At 36.1% G+C, this 24461-nt stretch overlaps 1 protein-coding gene and 1 long non-coding RNA gene across 2 annotated transcripts in view; one reads left to right on the top strand and one right to left on the bottom strand.

The window, feature by feature from the left end:
• LOC136787897 (dystrophin-like) overlaps window positions 1–24461 on the bottom strand; it is a 100084-nt gene that overhangs the window by 21107 nt on the left and 54516 nt on the right. The window contains exons 3-4 of the mRNA XM_066985305.1: window positions 16437–16618; window positions 15229–15351 (exon numbers count right to left, since the gene is read on the bottom strand). Of these exons, the coding sequence (XP_066841406.1) occupies window positions 15229–15351; window positions 16437–16618 (305 nt within the window). The remainder of the gene's footprint in view (window positions 1–15228; window positions 15352–16436; window positions 16619–24461) is intronic.
• Window positions 4083–24461, top strand: part of LOC136787908 (uncharacterized) — a 34474-nt gene continuing 14095 nt past the window's right edge. The window contains exons 1-2 of the long non-coding RNA XR_010826971.1: window positions 4083–5613; window positions 18490–18545. This is a non-coding gene — a long non-coding RNA (uncharacterized lncRNA). The remainder of the gene's footprint in view (window positions 5614–18489; window positions 18546–24461) is intronic.

The following is a 24461-nucleotide window of genomic DNA, read 5'->3' as shown; positions in this document are numbered from 1 at the left end:
TGCTAGCTAGTTAGTACAAAACCTAAACCCTTCACATAAAAATATGTTTAGGACTTTATCAAAAATGATACTGAGGCATTTTAATGATATAATAGCAAAAATTGTCTCTACCAATATTATTGTGCAAATATAACACTAGATAGAGCTTTTAAAGCCTTTCACTGTAGTTTAGGTCAGAAAGTCAAAGTTTAATACCAGAACCAAAAGAAAGAAGTGTAACAGATGCAATGTGATAACTTATAATGAAATTGTCAGTCTTGATCTTCATAACAAATACATTCTGAATTGTACAGATCTAATAATTACATGCAATATATGTTCATCCCACTGTTGTATATGTGTTAGAGTAGCTAAAACACCAATCATAACTTCATCACTATTTATGTGTGAAAAACAATACTCAGTAAATAAAGCTACATCAGGAAAGCAGGCTTGGGAACTTGATGAACTCCATTGTTTGGTTTAAAGAAAGTAGCGTCCTATGGGAATATAAATAATGAAGCACAGACAATTTCAACACACATTCCTGCTGAACAAATTAACATTTGTACTGTGTGCAAGTCTAGATTTTAAGTAATATACAATCTAGTTAAGAAATTACCTAACCACATTACATTTATTCAGCAAGATGATTTTTTGAAGTACCCAGTTTACTATGGAAATGGTACACAGGTTTTGCATAGGTAATTACTCTTCTTTCTATAACATTACTGCTTGAAATATATGCATATGTAACATGCTGAAAAAACAATTAAAATTAGACGTCATAATAGCTGAGCAAGACTATGTGACTATGGCACGGATCTATTGTGATCTCCATCAAGTGTTTGAAAATTTTCCATCTGAAAATCCTTCTTCCATTAGATCCGACATAGAATGTCATCTCATGCATGGCACCTGTTTAACCCAACACCTGCTAACAATTCCTTCTCTGCAAAAAAATATTCAGTGTAATTTTGCCTAGACTTTTCACTGCTTTCTCTCATGTTATTATAAATACTGCATGGAACTGCATCAAAAAATCCTGGACTCATGACCTTCAGTGGCAAAATAGTGCAGATTAACTTCTGCACCATTTTAATAAAACTTTAAGAAATGTAAAGAAGAAAAGCAAACATTAACATAAATGGAAACCAAAAGAGCTTCTTGGCAGGTATTCCAAACCATGCTTTCATTCCAAGAAGGGCAGTTTTTTGACAGAAGGAAATTGGAAAAGAGCTAGAGGAAGTATAAGCAAAGGATGTTGCAGAAAGGTATCAGTAACACCTTTATTTGGCACAGGGAGGGAACAACAGCTTTTCCACCTTCCCTCAAATCTTACACCATCACTGACTGCAGAGAGCTGGGATCAGTCATGAGGTGACAGTGCAGAGGAATGGACATCAGCTGCACTTGAAATGTAAACAAATTTTTTAAACACTCATCTGTGGATAACAGACAGTTCTCAACTGCTGAGACCTAATAAGGTCACTGCACCATTATAACTTCTCTTCCTCTATGGGGATAAGAAAGAGTAACAGACAGAGAATAGCCATCAGAAGCTGAAATGCTCGTAGCACTGTTACTCTAGAGTGCACTGAGCATGCAGAGTTTTTCCGTTCTAATTTGACAGTGACATAGGCAAGGATCCCATGGGACTGTTAAATTAATTTAAGCAGATCATCCTTATTATTTCAATGATAAAACCAACCCATGTTTTCACACTTCGAAAACTCTGTTAAACTTCCGTCACCATCTTTAAGCACATTCTCTGTTAACAAGCTGAAGGATGGAGGTAATGGCCTGGCAACCTTGATCTGCATCTACATATGCAGAGAATATTCACATTGTAAAAAGTCAACAAGCATCAAAAACATGCTTCAGAGTCAACGGTTGGTTTTGACTTAACAAAAAACATTTTTAAAATCTGCTGTTATAGCATGACGGCACAACTTCCATCCGTGCTGCTGGCTAAGTGAAAGAACTGTCCTGCACATGGAACACAAAATAACTACTCAAAGCAATGGTAATTCAGACTTTGCTATGTGATCACTGACCACTATTTTGGGACACGTGAAAGAAACCTACTCTGTTTCAATATGATCTGATAAAATTCATTGATCACAAATCCACCCCTCTAATTTATACGTCACAAAATGAGACTGAAAGAAGTACTAGCCAATTACTATCCCTTCTGCAAGATTCTCATCAAAAACTGAGATTCTTGTTGGCTCAGCTGTAAATGGAATATCAAACACAATGTTAAATATTCACACTTGGAAAGGAACAGTTACTGACCTAATACCTGTGCCATGTGCTTTGTAATAAAAAGCAAACAAAAAAGTTAGGTGTTTCAATATAATATTCAGTTACAGATTTCCATCCATTACTGCAACCCAAATTTAAATATGGCATGTTCTACAGCACCGAGAATGAATATTTCACTATATTGAAATAACCCATATAGCATTAACAACAATGAAATCCCTGAATTTTATAAATAATTGTAGACAAATCATTGAGAACAAGACCATAGACTTATTGATAGAGATAGCTATTATAAATTGCGATGGTTGTTTCTAACCATGATTTTTAAGAGAATAAAAAACAATCTGGAAATTAAACTGTTTGCTGAAATTAAAGCTGAAATTAAACTGTTGTTACCATATATTACTAGGAAGTCTATACTTTGGAAAAAAAGCTGCTCAAATATACATGCAGTCTCATTGAATCAAAAGGTATTCCCATTAAAGACTTTAATTATTACACAAAAGAAAGCTGATTGGGTGCAGTCAAATCAAAACATCCCATTCATTTACACAGAGTAATCTTTTAAGTAACAACACATGCATGAGGACACAAGTGTTATGGGGAAAGAAAAACTAAACAATTCAGATATTTGATGAAGGCTGTCTCACATCCAGCTAAGAATCAGTAAGCCAACTAGCTCAAAAATTATTTTGAAAATTGGCTAGCCATTTTTGCATGGAAATGGCTAGTTGTTACAGGGGTTGACCCAGAAGGCAAAAAATACTCTGGACACAAAGGTTGTCCTCTAGGATATCTTCTTTCTTTGCTGCTGCACATAGAAGAATCTTATCTGGATGAAAAGATGGGCATGTGAGTTTTTACATATATCACCGTTTTCTGCTGGGGGTTGGGGCCTGTCAAGAGTGGAAGACCTCAAGGACTCTTAAGCTTTAAAGTATAAGAAGAGAAAATAAAAAGCCTTTGACCATCAAAAGCTTGGAAAAATGAGGCATGCTTGGCAGCTGTCTAAATTAATTCAGTGTTTAAATGATGAGCTTGCAGCTGCTTCAGGGTAAGAAAGCAAAGAGAGGGAGAATTCCTCACCTACCATTGTATTACGTTAGACACGTGCTTTCAGATTCTTGAAGAATGTTTGCATTAGTTCAAAAAGACTGCTTCTGAGTTTTACAAATTAGTTAGGCAGTTTTAGAAAGTAGTTTTACATTAAGCACTTAGTATAAATAAGAGTGCTGCAATGGGCCCTATGTATAGCAATCTTATATAGAGAGAATATATATAATTATTATATAATGCCTTAAATTATGATAAAATATTATGTCTTTATTATAATTATATCCTCTCTGTATATAATTTCTATACATAACATATACTTTCTATATATAATATAGAAAAATATAATATATATATTTCTTCCTTCCAAAACTGCCTCTGTCTCACCGTAAGAGATGTAGAATCTGGCTCTAGACATTAAGAGTTTTAAAATACAGAGACATCAAATGTTAAAGAAATTTATTTTTTATTTCTATTTCTTATTTCTATTTTATTTAATGTAGTTTTCTAATTTTGAAAACTCTTTGCAGAATTACAACCTCAGAAAGAAGCATACATTATTCACCCTGTAACTATGATGCCTACCAGGTGAGACTGATATCACTGCTTATCAATTCAGTTCCTCCAGGTTTCTTATTACAAAATCATATTTTATGTAAAAAATTTAAAATTATAACTGTTCAGGTTAAAATGTTCTTTACAAGAAACTAGACTATGTTTACCTAACAGATAATATCAGCTAGAACAGTTCAGTCATTTCTGGCAATAAAACTAAGATATATTTTCCAGATCAGTTCTTAATATAATGTTAATTACTAAGGTAATGTTAATTACTAAGGTAATTTTATTCATTGGTGTTTATTATTCCACCTGAAAATCTGAACTGTGATTATAGTACATTGTAGTTGCATGACAAAGATTTCAAGATGGAATAGAAAATACAATCAGTGTATTTATGCTATGCAGCTAAAGGCAGGGAAGGGAGAAAGGGAAAGAGGCAGTAGTCACATATCTCATTCTTTTACAGAAAATGAAGGCCATACTGTAGGGGGCAATTCAGGTAGACTTTGAGATGCTTTCTCTCTAACCTTCTAACTTCTGCAACAAATCACAGTTCACAAAGGCAACAGTCTCCTTTATCATACAGTTCAGACTTCCTTTTACAACATGCTCACCCAATTCACTGAAGGATATAAAGATAACAGCCAGAATTCTACCATTTCTCTGCTTTAAGGTAGTTAACACTCCTTTCATAGACAGTAAACCTGGTGTGTATGTATGTTTGTGATTTCTTGGGATTTAACTAACAAACAAACAAAAAAACAACAAACAAATAAACATCCATAAAATTTCCAGCCCTTAGCAGTGCTACATGAAATGCACAATTTGGCTGGGGAGATTTTTACTGAAAAACCAAACCAGCAAAATGCACAAATTCTGAGCTCCGTCACTGCTTCTGATGAAGCCTTTTAAAGCCACATACTTCAAACTATCCTTAGTCCAGCTGTTTACTATCACTGACCTTACAGTTTAAGCCCATATTTTTTGGGTAGCTGTTCTTAGTTTCTGCTGCTCAAGTCTCAACTTCTTGTATCGTGTCTCTGTGTCTAGAGTGTTAGCTGTTAAAATCTAAGTATACCCTGAAAACGAGGAAATCTATGGTTTGCAGAGATTTATAACTTGGTTAAATTTGAGATCTTGCCTTAATTTAAAATAGCTTGAAGAACACAGAGGCACAGGAGCTTTTCAAGAAACAGACAGCTATTTTATAATGGACAAAGCCATTCACTGCTACCTAGTCCATTCTTCAGCAACAGATGAACTGCTTTGTCTGAAGTTTTTAATTCAGCATTAGAAAAGCACATCTGATCTATAATGTTTCCTCAAAACCATTAAATTTTGGTGAAGTTGTGAAAAGTTAGATCATTATAAACACTATACGAACTTGAAGAGTTACATGGTCTCATGAACCGGCAGTGTTACAAGGCTGCGTGCAGCAGGAAGCTTTCCCCAGGAAAAAGCTAAAGGACATGCTTTTTTGAAGTGTCTTATTATACGGCTATGTACTTTTTTGCTTAAAGTAATGTAAGAGAAATAAATAAAAGATGTAAGATACAAGTAAAAGAAAAACAAGCTACAGAGACAGAACAAACGAGAATCAGGAATTAGTAAGGTATATAATATCCTCTGTAAAAAATGAGTGAAAATATACATTTCATAGCTGCTACACAAATTTTGCATTCACTTTATGCCAGGTTAATCTAGATGCAAGACAGCAACCAATTTAAAGAAGTGGACGGTGGAAGTAAAAAGGTATACATAAAATTTCTTTTTATTTGACTTCTTCGTATTATATACTGTAAGGGATTTTCTTATTCAAAAGAACTTAGAGACAAGAAAGGGGCAAACATTCTGGAGTCTTTAGGTACTCTACCAGTGGATATTCCACTGATTTTAAATAAATCTGTCAGGGAAATATAATGCAAATTATGGAAACATGTTCCCTTACTATATATCATGTCATTGCTTTAATATATTTTCTTTATTTTACAATTACAGAATGGAAAATATTGATAACTGAGAATGGAAATTGTACACAACTACATGCATTTAAACATTAAAGAAAAAATGAAATACACAAAGGTCATTTAAATAGTACTAAACTTTTCTGGTCATATACTATTTCAATCCTTTACAAGCACAGTACTATATTTCCAGCTGTGTTTACTTAGAAAAGTAATCTTCAAAACTGTGAGCCACATATGCAATGGATCCAGGCATTGCTTATTATGGGCCACCAAAGGTACCTTTAAATGAAGTCTACTGTGCCTTAGAGTTCATTTTTCAAATCTTGCAAATACTATAAACTTCCATGGAATTTGTAAATAATAATCAGATGTATAAATCATGCAAGTAGTCCTCAAAAAGATAAGGAAACTTTGGGCAATTTTAATTATCAAATCTGATCAACTAGACTTCTAATGCTGAAGTTGTTATAAAATATATTTATTCACAAATAGATCATCTCAGTATATCTCACAAAAAATACTTGTGCTGTAAGAAAGCTGCTAGTGGAAAAGGAAAATATCACTAACAAATGACTAGCGAAGTTGCTAGAATTCAAATCTAATTAATTAGCTCAAAATCCAAAACTAAAATACATTAACTTTACCAAAAGGTGACAACTTTTTTCCATCTTCAGAAGATGAATGAAATTAAACTTATTTCTGAATTTTAGCACAGAAGTTACATTAATTAAAAAAATGATATTAAGACATATATATACATTGAACATATAGATGTTTGAAAATGCATTGATTTTCATGCCAGTGTACTACTGCCCACAACAATCTGCTCCCAGAGCTCAAAATCCAAATTACTGAATACACCGTCACAGAGAAATATAGAGAACTTGAAGTTTCTAAGTATAAAGGCTGGAAGATAAAATAATCTGCAACTACATAATTTTACCATGCATTCTTTGCAAACCTGCAAAACCATTTGAATCTTAATTGGCCTGTAACCTGCGCTGCATTTAGCTTTATTTTCTATAAATTTTAACCAGCAAAAGCAACTAATTAAGTTTTGCAAATATGTTTCTTAAGACATAACCCCAGATATATCAAAGCTATAATTGATACTGTTTTCTACATGGAAATAAAGACCACTTTTCAGCTTATTTTATTCACTGCATCCAACTACCAATTCTGCTGTTATTTTGAGCTTCTAAGCCATGATAGCTCTCTTTAGTATCTTCACTGAAGAAAATCTACTCTTCAGAATAAGATTATTTAACTCCAAAACTCTTTTTATATAGTCACACAGTACAGTATCAAAAAGCATCAATAGCAAGAGCAATTAACCACAAAATGATACATCTATAATATAACTCTTTTGAGAAATGTTTGGGACAAGAGCCAATTAGTAGACATACTAATTAGTTTCTGTGAAGTTGAGGGTGAAGGCTTGGAGATTTCAAAGTATTTAATATTATGTTATTATAGTTGGGAGACTTTATTTAAAAAGTGGGTTTTGCAAAGTCATCTAAAATCTTAAATAGTCAAATTTGCTTGAATAGGCTGAATACTATGCTCATGGCTCTTACGTGTTTTACTGTCCCTAAATGTATTTTTAGCTTATATTAAAATTAAAGAGGCTGTCTGTCTTCAGGAGAAATCACTCCAAAGAATATATTTTCAATTTAAAATTAAAAGCTAACAAAAATGCTGTTAGAGGAGAGGCTTAAGTGATTTAATATTTCTTTCAAATTCTGTTGTATGACTACCTTGCTTGTCTCAACATGTTCTGAATAATAAATCAAAAGCTGAAAATGAGAGAAAGTGATAACTATTCACCTCACAAAGGAGCTTTCTCCTCTTCTGAATGCAGAAGAAGGTTTATAAATTCTACAACAATGTAGAATTTATTACAAATAATTTTAATATATAATAAAAACAGGAACATCCAAGTATTTCTAGACATACTGAAAACTACATAAAAACTCTGCTAAATGTTTACAAAGACAAGCATCTGGATGGAAAAATGGTATAAAAATCTATTGAGGACTGTTATATATTAAGATACCATCTGTGGCTCGAGAAATTTCTGAACCACAAAGCAGTGAAGGTTAAGTGAGAATATGCTGATACTTCAATACAGATAATTAGTCATACCTCTTTTCTTATTCCTATGTATCCAGTATTGGTCATTTCTGGAAACCGTATAAGTGATGAAAAACCCATTGTTCTCACGAATGAAAGCTATTTTGTTGTCACACAGACCTATTATGGACATTCTCAAATTTAACGAGGTGTACAAAAGTAGAAAGATAGGGTACTTTCATGCTCTATACCTTAACATTACCTTTGATACTTTGAGACCGTGCAAAAATTCATGATGTAGGAAAGAGTGGAATTAAAGATGTCTAGTTTACTATTAGTTATTCTTGCTTAAGCTATTTATTAACAGCTTTTACCCACCCACATCTCCCAGTTATACTATTTCACCTATGTTTTCTTCTCAGAATAGAGAAATGTAATGTAGGAAATGAAGAAAATGAATAAAAAATTCTTTAAACAAAAAAAGAAATCATCTTTTTGTAATTGAAACAATTTTGTCAGAGTCTCTTCAGTTAATCACTGTAATAAAATGCTGCACTGTGAATTCACATGTGAAAATTAATATTTTAGGGTAATAGAAGTACCTTAGTTAGCCTTTGCATAATGCCTATTTTGTATGCCTTTTTTTTTCTTGCAGCTACATGTATTTGCACATGCATTTTTCATGCCAAAATAATCAGAATAGCTTCTGATCTACATAAGAAATACCTGTCTTTGCTATTTAAGGGATAAAATATTTCCAGTGTGTGAATGTGTATATGCACACTCACATGCATATAGAAGTAGCATATACAATGAGGGATACAATATCTCTGGTTTATATATACTAATACATATATACATGTATATGTAGCATACATAAATACTAAAACTAAATAATAATTCAGTATGGATGTTACATGTGTAGCATATATAAAGAATTTATAGAATCCTATTTACTCTCTTGTAGATACAAACTATATGCCATTGTTATTTTGAGATGATGAAACAGAGGTATCTTAAAATAGGCCATTATTCTCTCATAAACATATATTTGCAGTTCATGTTAGATTATACTTCAGTTGACTGGCTAAAATTAGATGTGTTTATTAAGCCAAACTTTTACTCCAGTGTGGTTATTCTTGGTAATGTGACCCGAATTTACCTTCAGGTTCTGTTAAGAGGGAATTCACTTAATTAAAATTACTCCTCAGATATAATTACTAATGAGGTGGGCATGCAAGCATACTTCAAGAAGAGAGAGCTACAGGGTTCCAATTCTATTTGTAGAGACACCGTACAACCATGAATTGTAGGTTTTATAGCTGTTAACTTCTTTCATAGAGACTAATAATACTAAAATCCACAGATTAAAAATATATTATAAATATGCTGTTTTGTAGTCATACTCTCCTTCACGTTTGCTCAAAAAGTACCGATATTTAATAAAATTTCATGAGTGTATAAAACTGTATTATTAAACTGTCGGCATTTAAAATCACATATCCATTGCCGTAGCTATTGTATATGTTCACAGAACATGAACAAAGCCAAAGTTAAGGCTAAACACAGAAGAGTTGTTAGAATCAGGAAAATTAGGATGAACATGAATGAATAATTAAAAACTGAGTTTAAAAGCCATGAATACAGAAGAGAATGATTTTGAAACTGAATTTAAGAGAGACGGGAAAAGACTAGAAATAGCAAAACATCAGATGGCAGAACATGGAAAGCACCTGGTAACAGAAAAGATACAGGAACCATGCAATTAGGGATGTGAATAAGAATAAATGAGGTCAGAGAAACAGTGAAGCTAATTTTTAAGATCACAAATACTGGAAGTAAACAGAATGTGTTCTGGAAAGGAATGAATAATTATGGGTAGATTAAAAAATATTTTAGAAAAGATAATTATATTAGAAACTGAAAGGGCATAAAAAGGCTGGAGTAAAAACCAACATAGAATGTGCAGAGGAATTAATTCCTTCTTCTTCACAATATTTGCAAATGCAATGCCGGTGGGAAAACCATATAGTCGCTTATTGGTTATCACACTCCAATACCTTTTAGAACAGACAAAATGTAGTACACTTTCTATTTCTCGATGCTAGGGCCAAATTCAAACTCAACAAGTTATGCTGAATAAACTAATACTAAGTAATAGGAAAACTGCATTTCCCCTAATGGTACAAATAACACACATCAACTTCCATTCAGTTGTTCATTTCTGCTAGCTTATTTTGTCTGCATACAACTTCATTAAATGCTGCTAGTGAAAAATATATATAAACTGTTTATAATTACTTTTTATATTGGATTGAATATATTGAATATATATATTCATAAATATATATTATATAACATATTACAATATATAGTATGTGTTATATATATAACATAAATATATATTGCCATAAATATATTTATGGAAGTATATATATATATATTTATGGTAAACATAAATATATTTATGGTAAATGGGACCACATCAGGCTGGCGGCCAGTCACCAGTGGGTCCCCCAAGACTCCATTTTAGGGCCAGTTCTCTTCAATGTTTTTTGGATGTAGGGTGTATTTTGGATGTAGGACTAGAAGGTGTTTTGAGCAAATTTGCTGATGACACTGAACTAGGAGGAGTTGTTGACTCTGATGAGGGTGGAAAGGCCTTGCAGAGAGATCTGGACAGATTGGAGAGCTGGGCGATCACCAACCACCTGAAGTTTAACAAAAGCAAGTGCCGGGTCCTGCACCTGGGACGCAGCAACCCTGGCTGTACGTGCAGACTGGGCGATGAGACGCTAGAGAGCAGCCCCCCCCTCAGAGAGGGATCAGGGGGTTTTGGTTGACAGCAAGTTGAACATGAGCCAGCAGTGTGCCCTGGCAGCCAGGAGGGCCAACTGTATCCTGGGGTGCATCAAGCACAGCATTGCTAGTTGGTCGAGGGAGGTGATTGTCCTGCTCTACTCTGCGCTGGTGCGGCCTCACCTCGAGTACTGTGTGCAGTTCTGGGCACCACAGTGACCACAGTGAAAAAAGGACGTGAAACTGTTGGAGAGTGTCCAGAGGAGGGCTACGAAGATGGTGAAGGACCTAGAGGGGAAGACATATGAGGAGCGGCTGAGGTCACTTGGCCTGTTCAGCCTGGAAAAGAGGAGGCTGAGGGTCTTCAGCTTCCTCGCGAGGGGCAGTGGAGGGGCAGGCACCGATCTGTTCTCTTTAGTGACCAGTGATAGGACCCGAGGGAATGGTGTCAAGCTGCGACAGGGGAGGTTCAGTCTGGATATCAGGAAAAGGTTCTTCACCGAGAGGGTTGTCGCGCACTGGAACAGGCTCCCCAGGGACGTAGTCAGGGCACCAAGCCTGTCGTAGTTTAAGAAGCATTTGGACTTAGCTCTTAGTCATATGGTCTGAATTTATAGGTAGACCTGTGTGGTGTCAGGAGCTGGACTCGATGATCCTTATGGGTCCCTTCCAACTTGGGATAGTCTATGATTCTATGATATTGGACATGTACGCTGTTATCGATAACCCTATGTTCAAGAGACTCACTGGTATAGGATTAGCTTAAGTGAACATTATTTAAAGTCTAGTATGTTAACTCTGTAAAATCCGTATCACAAAACAGAGAAATGACTGCAGGGCTAGGAATTACCCACGAAATAATGCTACACTGAAGCCTGACGTGAAGCCTCTGATTCTGAAATCCCAAAGCAAATCATTCAGTGCTGGGTAACACTGTCCCTCTGTTGGCCACGACTGCATCTGAAATTATTTAAATTCACATCTACTGAAGTTTATCAGTCTAAACGTTAAAAGTAATCCTACACATAAACATTGTATTTCATGTACCAGAGAAAAACGAAACTATAATTCCTGTCAAAAGAACAATAATCTACAAGATATTGAAGGCTTGATTTTTCATAATTTAAATATTTACAGCAGCCAGACTCACATTTTGCTTTTTAAATAGCCTTGTCAAAAGCCTGTTTACACTAGTACCAGTCTCCATAGATAGATTTTGTTTATCTCATTTCATATTTACGTTTTCAATATATTTTAAGAAGTTGTTTTCTAGGTACTGCAGTGTTTAACAACTTAATTTTCTTTTTCTTTGTACCTGAACCCATCTAAGACATTATCTTTTACATCCTACAGAGTTCAGGCAGTAGGTAGCAAGTAAAAACGAAAACAGTAAGATGAAAGCTTTGCTTGGGATCAATATTAGAAACTGCTCTGAAAACCATTAAAAAAAAAAAAAGTAAAATAAGGAGTCGTCATTCTTCTTGGTCAGGTGTTCAAGGAGATGAAGGGATGCAACAGAAACAGAAAGTTTTTCCTAAATATAAAACTGAAGCAAAAGGGTAATTTTAAGTGGAGATTTTCAAGTGTCTCAGAAAATTAAGGATCCTTTTTTTTCTAAGTGTGAAGCTAGACAGACTGTCTCATTACAGAGATTGAGTACAAGACAAAATACTTGTCAACTTATTTTCTCTTGGGTCTTAATACAGTGAATTGAAGGATACATATTTGAGAATGCAGCCTATTATCTGCATGAGCTTATGAACACTTTCTAAGCAAGCAAGGGAAAGGAAGGGAACTCTTTGCCAGAACTACCAGAACTGCTAGTCATGTTAGTAACAGCTTTTTAAAAGGCTTAACTTCAACCAAATGAGGATAAGCACAGACCACAGAGCAAGAAGGCATTGAGTGAATTGGTTGGTAGAACAGATTTGCTTTGAAGCTGAGATGCATCACAGTTAAGCAAAGTAAGACTTGTCTGGCCAAAATTTGTGCAACTAAAACGGTAGGTCTTGCTGAGAAGAATACTTCTAAGTAACAAATAGATTAAGATTTCACAAAGGATTTAAAGACAATTGCACACAGGTTCTGAAGGTAAGTGTTAAGGATCAGAGGAGCAACAAGGAGACAGATAAAGTGAAGCGAAATGTTATAAAAAAGTCATAAGGGTAATAATATAAAAGACTTTGACAGATGACGGTGTAACAGGATGCACTGAGAAAATAGGCTATACAGTGCTTCAAGCTTTCAGATATTAAAAAAAAAAAACACAACAATATTTTACATAGCATGATTCATTTTAAAGGCTTGATGCTGCCACTTGCAATGTCAAATGAGGTAGAGGAACTTTCACAAAGAATGCCTGTTTTTCCTGAGTTTACAAATGCTGATGAAGAGAAGGAAAGTGTGAAACCCATAAAAACACAGCGTCCTACTGCGACCATGGTCCAGGAAGTTTGGGATTTCAAGAAACTGATAGAATAGAAAGGGGTTTTTGAGCTGTTTTTCTCCAACAACTTTAAAATTTCAGTGAAGGTAGCTATTAAGGAGCAGAGACACTGAAGGTGTACTCTACTTGTGTTGCCAAGTTTTCTATATACATTAAATGTTGATGCTACCTTATACAGAAGAAACAATGAGTTTCAGAAAAAATATTATTCCTTCTTGCCAACACAGAGCTTTATAATCATAATTCATTTCATCTTTACCACTGACAATTGACATATGCAGGAAACATATGGCATTAACGGTAAAATTTGAAGGATAACGTTCAAAATCTTTGGAAAGAAGTCTTATTTATTTTTCTTCTGAGTTCCAGTTGGCTCATGCTTAGATTACAAAAATCTATTGGGACAATCCTCCGAATGAAAAACTTTAAAAACATCACCCAATTAAACACAATGACATTTAAGATAAATCTTAGCAGCTAAAACCTCTGGAGAGTAACTGCTATAAAACTTGTTGATAATTTCTATGAATGATCTTTGACTATCTTGGGGAAACGACAATATTCAAGTCCTGTACGATGACAGTTTATAGCAATGGAACAAATGATTTGTACTTTTCAACAGACCAACATAGTGAAAATCTTGCTTCTCAGTGATAGCACCTAAGATACCTTTGAAACTGGCAGATCACATTATAAAATATCTACTATTTTCTTCCTTGGGTAACTAGATGGAAATGAGGCACAACTTTCTAAAGGTCTGAAAACCGGAATGCAAGATGAGGATTGAATAATAACAACATTTTCTTAGCACATTTTCATAATTATTTTTTGAAGAATCAACTTTAATTATATGAGCTTATACATTATGTTTGATGGTAGGGATGTTGGCAAAAAAAATCAGTTGCAACAAATGTAGCTCAATAAAAAAAAGCTCTATCATGACTTTTCATTCTTATGAATTATCAAGTTTAGTATTTAAGTAGAAGAAATCAATTATACCAGTTTTAAATGCCTTGTTTAAATGTTGTATTAATCACCACTGCAACACATTTGATGTTAGTATAATGTAACAAGGCTCATGCAGATGTATGCAGTATTCTTTCTTAGAATATTTAAAGGAAGTCATTATTCAGTAATGACTGAATGTAATGACCTGTCACTTGAAGAGTAGATTCAGAAAATGTTGAATAAAAGTGTAAATTTGAAATATATATATATTTTTTGAGGTTAGACAGTATTAAGTCTCCACAGGAGAACTCACACTGTAGTGCCAAATAAGTACCTTTTTTTTTTTTTTTACCTAAAAAATAATGAACATATTACACAATATTTGGCTCTCACACTTGTCAAATGTTACAAACATCTAACTCCTGAAAGGCTCATTGTGAGGACTGCTTGAAATAAATTTCATTAAACTACTGAAGCTATTTAAAAGTAAGAAAAATAAAAATAAAACAAACACAAATCCCTACCCTGAATGTTGGCATGGTGCCATTTGTGATAAAATAACCAGCTGCTGTCATCTAATAGTCCAGGTCATATAAATAATATTAAATTTAATGTTTCCTTTCTCTTCTTTCTCAACTGTAGTAGTCTTCTGGAAAATATAGTTTTCTTTAAAAGTTATGCAGGGTGGGAAATGCAACAGAAAACAAATGGTTCTTGTTCTTCTATAATCAAACCTGAGACAAAAGTTTAATAACAATTATATGCCAATACAGCTTGTGTTTGGTTTGTATTTTTAGTACTCTTTAAAGTCAATTTATGTACTATTTTCAAAAATGAATAAAAAAGGAAGAAGATAATTCTAAAACGGCATCAATGTTTGAATGTTGTTCATCCCCAGCAATCAGCATAACATCAATTGCCAGCCATGCTGAAATACACAGCAAAAAATAAACACTTAACAAATGCTTAAAAATGAAAAAAAAAAAAAAAAAAAGGAAAAAGGAAAAAAAAAGAAGAAAAAACAAAATTGAAAAAGTGGGCCATCAAGATCAGATATAAGCAAAATGCACACACTTCATTCCAGGCAAAAGCTTAATAAAACAATTCTTAAAACAAATGGCAATATTGACAGACCTGTGGAGGAACCTGCCTCCTTTTTTGGTCAGGGGATGTGACATACACAGCTTGTGCATATGCATAACTTTTGAACCGTGGTTTTGGAGAAGGTGAAGGTCCCTGGGGTACATTGACTGTAATCTATGAAAAAATTAAAGGTGGAAAGAACAGGCATATGAATAGGAACACAGACTTTAGAATTAAACCAAGGTTTTTAAGAGTAAATATAGGAAGGGTATCAGCAGTTATATTTTTCAAGGACAGTGCTAGTATTTACAGTCAAAATTGGGCTAATATTAAGGAAAGGAAAGCTCTCATTTAATTGACAACCCACCCCAAATGATACAAATTTTCAGGACTCGATCCCAGCAGAATACCAATATGAACTGAAGGTTCTTTATAACTAACCATGAAAGGCTGGAGAAAAAAAAAAAAAAAGTGATCTTGTAATAAATCCTGAATAAACAAAGCCAATACTCATCTGCTCACCATGAGCAGATGAAAATCCCAAAAGCAAGACAGAGATTAAATTCAGAACAAGGATACTAGGCCTAAAATCCACTAAATGTTTAAACGGAGACTATTTGGATTTCAGTCAAAAACATAACTGATACAGGAAGCTGTATCATTAACTTCATATATATATATATTCATATATATGTTCATATATATTCATATATAACTTCATATAACTTATATTCATACGTAACTTCATATAATTAACTTCAGGGATTACGTGACTGTTCTGAGAGGCCGACAGTGAGCTGAGAACAAATAGTCTTAAAATACAAGTCAGTGTAAATGAAATATTAAAAAAAAAAAAAAAAGTAATTAAAAATGTGTCATGAATATGGAGAAACGGCAATATCTACTCTGTAAAAAAGGCAAAAGGGTCTCTAACATGTCTGTTTAAATGGAAAACCTCATCCAGATTTTGTGTTCTTCCTTCCACATTCAAAACACCTAGTGCTGTAAAAGAGAAGTGCAAAGCAAATATTTCATTAAAAGTTACTTTTTAAACAGCTAAGTGCAAGGTGAAAAGCAATACAAAAGTACATTTCATGCAGACAAGTACATAGGACAGTCTTTACCACAAATATAACAGCCCATGGATTTTTTTGCTTTCTATTGGACATCTAACATCAAACTCCTGGGGCACGTAAAGGAAATAACCACATTAGAGCAGCAAGATGAAAGCGGAAAAGAAGAGAGCAAGAACCACTCACTTCATGTGAAAAATGCTGTTGATGATGTACTTGAATGTGCTCCTCTCTGGTGACCCTTGAGTGCCGTGGCAGCATTTCCACCTCCCTGATGGCCTCCATGGTGACTTGCTGGGGTAGAACTTGGAAGAGGGAAGTCACGTACATTAAGATGGACTTCTTATCTGGACAGGCAGTTGCAATGTCTGGAAGGAAATTAACATACATTATTTCAGTTTCCACATTAGACACTGTGCATGAGAAAATAGCCAATCAGCTTCATGGAAAGTTGATAGACTAATGAGTGATCTATTGTCCATGTGTGTTCTCTAGAGACTAATTAGAACCTTACAACCGGTTTCAAAATTAGAGACCAAACTTGCATATCAATAAGAAGGAGCCAAAGTTTAAAATGGTAATTTTGTTTTCTCATTCAACATGAAATTTCCTCCTGTATTTGTTTAGTCAAAATGCACACAGTATACAATTTGACAGCACGATCCTCGTTAAACAGGACAAGACATAGGAAAAGCTGCGTTTTCTTCTGATGTACAAATACTGATTTTTTTTTTAAAGGACAATCTCATTTTCAAAATTGTGCTTTGTATGTTCTCTTCATATCATTTAATCATTAGAAACAAGTTAAAAAAAAAAAAAGATTTATCTAGAAAGCATGTTCATCCAAAACAAGTAGTGAAGCCAACCGCTAATATAACTACATAGCTCTTATATTCTGCACAGTCATATATTCTTCCCGAAGCCCATGAATGACACCTAAGGAACATTGTATCCACAGACATTACAATACATATTAGAACAACTCTATTAAAAGGGTACCTATAAACTCTGTGTGGACTATAGCAGTAAGTACAAGAAACTTTGCAGGAACACAAAGGTGATTTCAGTTTTTTCACATATTATATATATATATATGTAATCATGTTTTGGTCTGAGTCATACATATATATACATACATATATATACATATACATCTGAGTCATTACATATATATATATAATCGTGTTTGGTCTGAGTCAACATTTGCTGTGATTTAACCTCAGTAGACAGCTAAGCGCCGCAGAGCAACTCGCTCACTACTCACCCCACACCCAGCTGGATGAAGGGAAGAGAATCAGAAGAGCAAAAAGTTAGAAAACTTGTGGGTTGAGATTAAGATAGTTTAATAAGAAAGAAAAAGAAAATCAGAAAAGAAAAAACACAACCAAAGGGAAAAAAACAAGTGATGTACAACGCAATTGTTCACCACCAGTTAACTGATGCCCAGTCAGTCCCTGAGCAATGGTAGCCCCCCAGCCAACTCCCCCCAGTTTTATTGCTGAGCATGGTGCCATATGGTATGGCATATCCCTTTGGTCAGTTGGGATCAGCCATCCCAGATATGTCCACACCTTCCAAGTTTCTTCTGCACCCCCAGCCTACTCACTAGCTGGCAGCTTGGGAAAAGGAAAGACTTTGACTCTGTGCAAGCACTGATCTGCAACAACTAACATATCTGTGTGTTATCAGCACTATTCCACTACAAATCCAAAACATAAAACCATTCAAGCAACCAAACCAGCACAACATGTCAATAACAATTTTTAAAAACAAAACAAAACAAAAGCATGTAAGTTACACAGTAGCTCTTTGAAGGAGTTCTTCTGTTATTTGGCATGAAAGTTTACCTCCCATACTTTGTCTAGTGAATCAAATGTAAAAAGACTGTTGTACAAGAAATTTATCATTAATTCCATACATGCTTAACGTTAAGTGCTAGCAGAAACACAAGAGCTCTGAGTTTTTACTGTACAGGTTGCCTCAGAGAGCCTGTGGAGTCTCTCCCTCCTTGGAGGTCTTCAAAAGCCACCTGGACACATCCCTGGGCAACCTGCTCTGGGTGTCCCTGCTTGAGCAGGGAGTTGGACCAGATATCCTCCATAGGTTCCTTGCCACCTAAACTATTCTTTCGTTCTGTGAAATCGATTTTGGTTTAGCTAAGACTTCAGTACAGAAAAAAAAATAAAGTAATTAACGTATTCTGGCAGACTCAATAATACATCTCATTCTCTCTTCCCAGAATGCAGAATACTCCACATATATTTGGAAATCAACAAAAGATACCTGGTCCTACAGGTACGTCCTATCAGTATTTTTGGTTTCAATTTCGGACTTATCTTTAAATCTTTATAAATTATAAAAGAAATTTGAAAACTTAATTCTACATAGAAGTGGCTGGAAAAAATGGCACAGTTCCCAACCCCCCCACCTCCTCGCCCCCCTGTCCCTCCCCCCATCTTATTATCTCAATAATATCACAGTATACAGAATATGCTCATTTTAAAATATACATGACGTAGGCTTCATTTCTATGACACTGTTTCAGTGCTGGAAGTATTCTGCTGTGACCACTATCTTGTCTTCTCATTAATATTTTAAACAAAAAGAAGTGTTTAGTTCTCCTCAGTGTCTACTTTTAATTGATGCTTACAAGAATATCCATGTCTTTATAAATACAGCAGTATACTCTGAAGGAGAACAAACATTTGTGCCAGCTGTGATTCTTCCATTTGTTGTTCATTATTTTTCATTTCAGCTGTTCTAGCAATCAGATAGGTAAATAGCTTATTATTTATCTACACAACTACCTCACACAATAAATAAAGCAAATATCTTACAAACAATATACATGTCAAAAAAATATTTTCTTATTCTGACAAATAAAAAGCAGCTGTCAGAATCCACATACAAATAGGAAAACAAAATATTAATTACAACAAATAGCTAAATGAACATTGTTACGAAGCATAGAATTTCAAGCTGGGTCTGCAAATTTTTCTTTGAAGGCTCTTAAATTATTAGATCTAAAAAGATTTCCGTTGTCCTGTGCTATGCCTCTGCCTTCATTTCTTTTTTTTCTGACTCCTAGTCTAATATATTCTCTTTACCACCCGTTAGACTAATAGATATTTGAAATCCTAGCAGGTAGACAGAGAATAAATTTAAGTTTATGCATTTTCTTGCAAGAAAAATCACCAGTTCTTTGGTAATAAATCTGCTCTCATTTCTGGGGGAAAAATTTGCCAAGCTAACCTACACCCTCTAAAAACTAATCCCCCATTCTCAGAAAACACAGAAGATGCTTTAAAAATAAATAAATAAACAAAATTATGTAAACTATGCTATTATTCAGATTGTAGTTTTGAAAGAAAAAAGTAAATACAAACAAAAAAAGAATTATCATGGATTTTTTTTTCAAAAACAAGGTATCTTCCCTAAATTCAATTCAGAATCATCACTTAGTATTTCATCCATTTTCTTGGCAGTGATCATCCACAATAGGATTTAAAGGAATAAATTTAAAAGAATAGAAACAAATTAGGCCAGAAGTCAAAAAAGAATTTAAAATGGGAAGTCTTGTAACCTTAACAAAAAATATACTATTAACACATTCATCAATCAAGAATCTTAAAGTCTTTGGAGAGCTCTGAAAGCCATTCCATTACCTTAACAAGGCAGTTGTACTGAAGTATTGGAAAAATATTCAGCATGAATTGCCAGTTGTTATTGAGAGGAATCTTCTGTTTTTGAAAAGTTTATCCTGGCAGATTAATATTATTTAAAAGAAAACTGTGAGTTTTTAGTACTTAAACTGAGATATGTTACATGAAGCACTTGGATGGGATCCACTTCACTAAGAGAGGCACGTCTTTTCTAACGGGATGGCCAACCTAGTAAGGGGGGCTTTAAAATAGGAAGGATGGGGAAAGAGGAGAGTTACAGGGACAAGGTAGGCAGCAAAAAAGCAGCTTAAGTTGGGACACGTCCAGCGGGTGCACACAACCAGGGAAGCGAGAACAGGACATGACTATGGAGGATTCTATTGCAACCCTCCTGGGAAACCTGTAGGTTCATTCACCTCCCTGAAATGTTTGTACAACAATGCATGTATGTAGCATGGAAAGAACTGGAGATTTATGCGTGGTCACAACAGATCTCATCGCAATTACAGAAACGTGGTGGTATAGCTCTCATGACTGCAATGCTGCCATGGAAGATTACATACTTTATAGAAAAGACAGGCCAGGAAGGCGTGGTGGTTCAGTTGCTCTTTATGTGAGAGAGGAACTAGAATGCATCAAGCTCTGCCTAGGGGTTGATGAAGAGTGATTTTAGAGCTTATGGATGAGGATTAAAGGGCAGGCTTCCATGACTGACACTGTTGTGGGTGTTTCCGGCCACCTGATCAGGAATAGGAAGTAGATGAAGCCTTCTACAGACAGCTGGAAATAGACTCACAAGCACAAGATCTGGTTCTCACAGTGGAATTCAACCACCCTGACATCTTCTGGAAAGACCACAGAGCTAGGCAGAAACAGTCCAGGATGTTCCCACAGCGCATGATGCTAACTTTTTGACACAGGTGGTTGAGGAGCCAACAATGAGAGGTGGGCCACTGGACCTCACGATAACAAAATAATAAGGGCTGGTTGCAGATGTGAAGGGTGGGGACAGCCTTGGCTGCAGTGACCATGGGATGGTGTTCAGGATCTTGCGAGGAGGAAGCAGGGCAAAAAGTAGGTTTGTGACCCTGGGCTTCAGGAGAGAAAACTTTGGCCTCTTCAGAGACCTACTTGGAGGAATCCCATGGGTTAGGGCCCTAGAAGGAAAGGGGGTCCAGGAGAGCTGGTCATTATTCAAGTATCACTTCCTCCAAGCTCAAGATCGATGTATCTCTGTGAATGAAAAGGGAAACAAAGAGCAGGAGATGTGCATGAATAAGCAAGGAGCTCCTGGCAAAACTCAAATAGAACAAGAAAGCACACAGCATGTGGAAAAAGGGACAGGCCACTTAGGAGGAATATAGAGACATTGTCAGAATACACAGGGATGCAGTGAGGAAATCTAAGGCCCATTTGGAATTGAATCTGGCAAGTGATGTCGAGGACAATGAGAAGAGCTTCTTCAAATACATCAATAGCAAAAGGAAGACTAGGGAAAATGTGGGCCCACTGCTGAATGGGGCAGGTGGCCTGGTGACAAAGGACACAGAGAAGGCAGACTTGCTGAATGCTTTCTTTGTTTCTGTCTTCACTGCTAAGACCAGCCCTCAGGAATCTCAGATCCTAGAGATGAGAGGAAGTCTGGAGAAAGGAGGACTGGTTAGAGTTAATTTAGGCAAACCTGACACCCACAAACCCATAGACCCCAATGGGGTGCACCCATGAGTCCTGAGAGAGCTGGTGGATGTTATTGCTAGGCCACTCTATCATCTTTGGAAGGTCATGAAGAACAGAACAGGTGCCTGAGGTATGGAAGAAAGCCAATGTCATGCTGGTCTTCAAAAAAGGCAAGGAGGACCCATGAAACTATAGGACAATCAGTTTCACCTCCATCCCTGGAAAGGTGATTGAACAGCTCATCCTGGAGGTCATCTCCAAGCACATGGAGGCTAAAAAGGTGAGCAGGAGTAGTCAGCATGCATTCACCAAGGGGAAATCATCCTTAACTAATCTGACAGCCTTCTATGATGGGATGACAGGCTGGGTAGATGAGGGGAGAGTAGTGGATGTTTTCTACCTTGATTTCAGCAAGACTTTCGACAGTGTCTCCCATAACATCCTCATAGGCAAGATCAGGAAGTGTGGGATGAATGAGTGGACAGTAGTGTGGACTGAGAAGTGGCTGAATGGCAGACCTGTGAAGGTTGTGCTCAGCAGCACGGTCTAGTTGGAGGCCTGCAGCTAGTGGTGTTCCCCAGGGGTCACTACTTGGTCCGGTCCTGTTCAACTTATTCATCAATGACCTGAATGACGGAATAGAGTGCACACTCAGCAAGTTTGCTGATGACACAAAACTGGAAGGAGTGGCTAATACACCACAGGGCTGTGCTGTTATTCAGGGGGACCTGGACAGGCTGAAAAGTTGGGCAGTGAGGAACCTCATGAAGTTCAACAAAGGCAAGTGTAATATCCTTCGCCTAGGAAGGAATAACCCCATGCACCAGTACAGGTTGGGGGCTGACCAGCTGGAAAGCAGTTCTGCAGAGAAGGTGCAGAGAAGGACCTGGGAGGCCTGGTGGACAGCAGGCTGACCATGAGTCACCAACATGCCCTTGTGGCCAAGAAGGCCGTCAGTATCCTGGGGTGCATTAAGAAGACTGTGCCAGCAGTTCGAGGGAGGTGATCCTCCCCTTCTACTCAGCCCTGGTGAAGCCACACCTGGAACTATGTTCAGTTCTGGGCTTCACAGTACAAGGGGTACATGGAACTACTACAGAGAGTCCAGCAGAGAGCTCAGGGACTGGAGCATCTGTCATATGAGGAGAGAGCTGGGCCTGTTTAGCTTGAAGAAAAGAAGGCTGAGAGGGGATCTTATCAATGTTTATAAATATGTGAGGGGAGGTTGTCAAGAGGATGAGGTCAGACTCTACAGTTGTGACCAGTGACAGGACGAGAGGCAATGGGCACAAACTGAAGCACAGGAAGTTGCAGATGAATATGAGAGGTCACTTTTTTACTGTGAGGGTGACAGAGTACTGGAACAGGTTGCCCAGAGAGGCTGTGGAGTCTCCTTCTCTGGAGATATTCAAAACCCGCCTGGATATCATCCTGTGCAACATGTTCTATATGGCCCTGTTTAGCAGTGGGGTTGGGCAAGATGATCTCGAGAGCTCCCATCCAACCTCAAATATTCTGTGATTCCTTAAGCACCTTCTATATAAAGAAAAGAAACTACTTTGTTGGATACAGAGCAAGGCCCTGAGTTTACATGCTCTGCTTGAAGAAGTATTCTCACTCTCTGACTAAAGATGTCTGGAGACTACCTTCTCCAGGGAAGGTCTCCACAGAACAGCCTCCCTCTTATCCTCCTCCACATCCACCATGTCTTTGTCTAGACAGTCCATTTGAAAAAGTCAAGAGAAGTAAAACAAAACACTTGCTGCTTCTAAAATCCAGGCTGAAAAACCTGTCTGATATGAGAGAAACACCAGAAGAGCTAAATTCCACCACACATTTTCATTTCTGTGACATTCTGTTCATCTGGAGTTATAGTTACTTGGCTAACGAGTCCCAAAGGAGCAGGAGGAATCAGGTTTCACCATAGAACATTAAAACTGTGAAATAAACAGCAATCCACCCTTGATTAAGTGCTGTTGCCTTTAAAGAGATATTATTTGTTTTATTCAGAAAACAATTTGCCCAATAAAAGTTCACTATAGCTTGATTTTTATTAGCAAATTTCCTTCATTTTCCAGTGAGCATAATTACAAGTCTAAACAATTTACTTCAGTTTTGTTAACTGTTGAGGATGGATAACTACAATTAACCTGAATATTCTGAAAGTAGTTCTTCTCTGTAGGATACAGTGCCAAAAAAGCAAATAAATAAATAACATTAAAACGTAAGAATGGTTAAATAAAAATAAAAATAAAACTCTTCAAAAAGTGATCCACCAGCCAGCTTATATAAGCTTTCCAGTTCATAAGTGGTTATTCCTTGCCAACTTATGTTCTGTCAAGAAGCAGTTCCCTGCCAAAATTTAGAGTTCCAGTGGAAAGAAGCACTTTTAAGAGGTAAATGAAATTGAGGATGACATAAATACCTAAACAAGCTCCTGTATTGTATGTGTACTGCACACAACTACCAACAAGAAAAAAATCCCACAGTTTATAATATGGTATTATATTATGTACATAGAGCCACACGGAGTGCAAATTGAAAAGATTCATCCAAATATTGCTTCCAAGTTTCAAATGCATGTTTACTTATAAACAGCATAGCCCTTCCCATTCCCTAATATTTTGCTTTCTCGAAGCTATGACCAAATAACTCTGACATTATTTGTGCTGATTCTACTCGGCTTTTGCATCAAACTAGTAGCCAAGTAACTTTGAAAGAAGAAAGCTTAAGTGTCTGCTGTGTTGCCAGAGAGTTTGTATTACTATACATAAATTGCTGATGTGGTTTCTCTTACATTTGAGATAGAAATTCTGAAACATACTTTACCTAATACAGTGCTGAGAAGCAAGATAAGGCTTGAGCCCTAAAA

This window comes from Anser cygnoides, chromosome 31, assembly GCF_040182565.1.
Source record: "Anser cygnoides isolate HZ-2024a breed goose chromosome 31, Taihu_goose_T2T_genome, whole genome shotgun sequence".
Lineage (NCBI taxonomy): Eukaryota > Metazoa > Chordata > Aves > Anseriformes > Anatidae > Anser > Anser cygnoides.
This window is presented reverse-complemented; position numbering and strand designations above follow the sequence as displayed.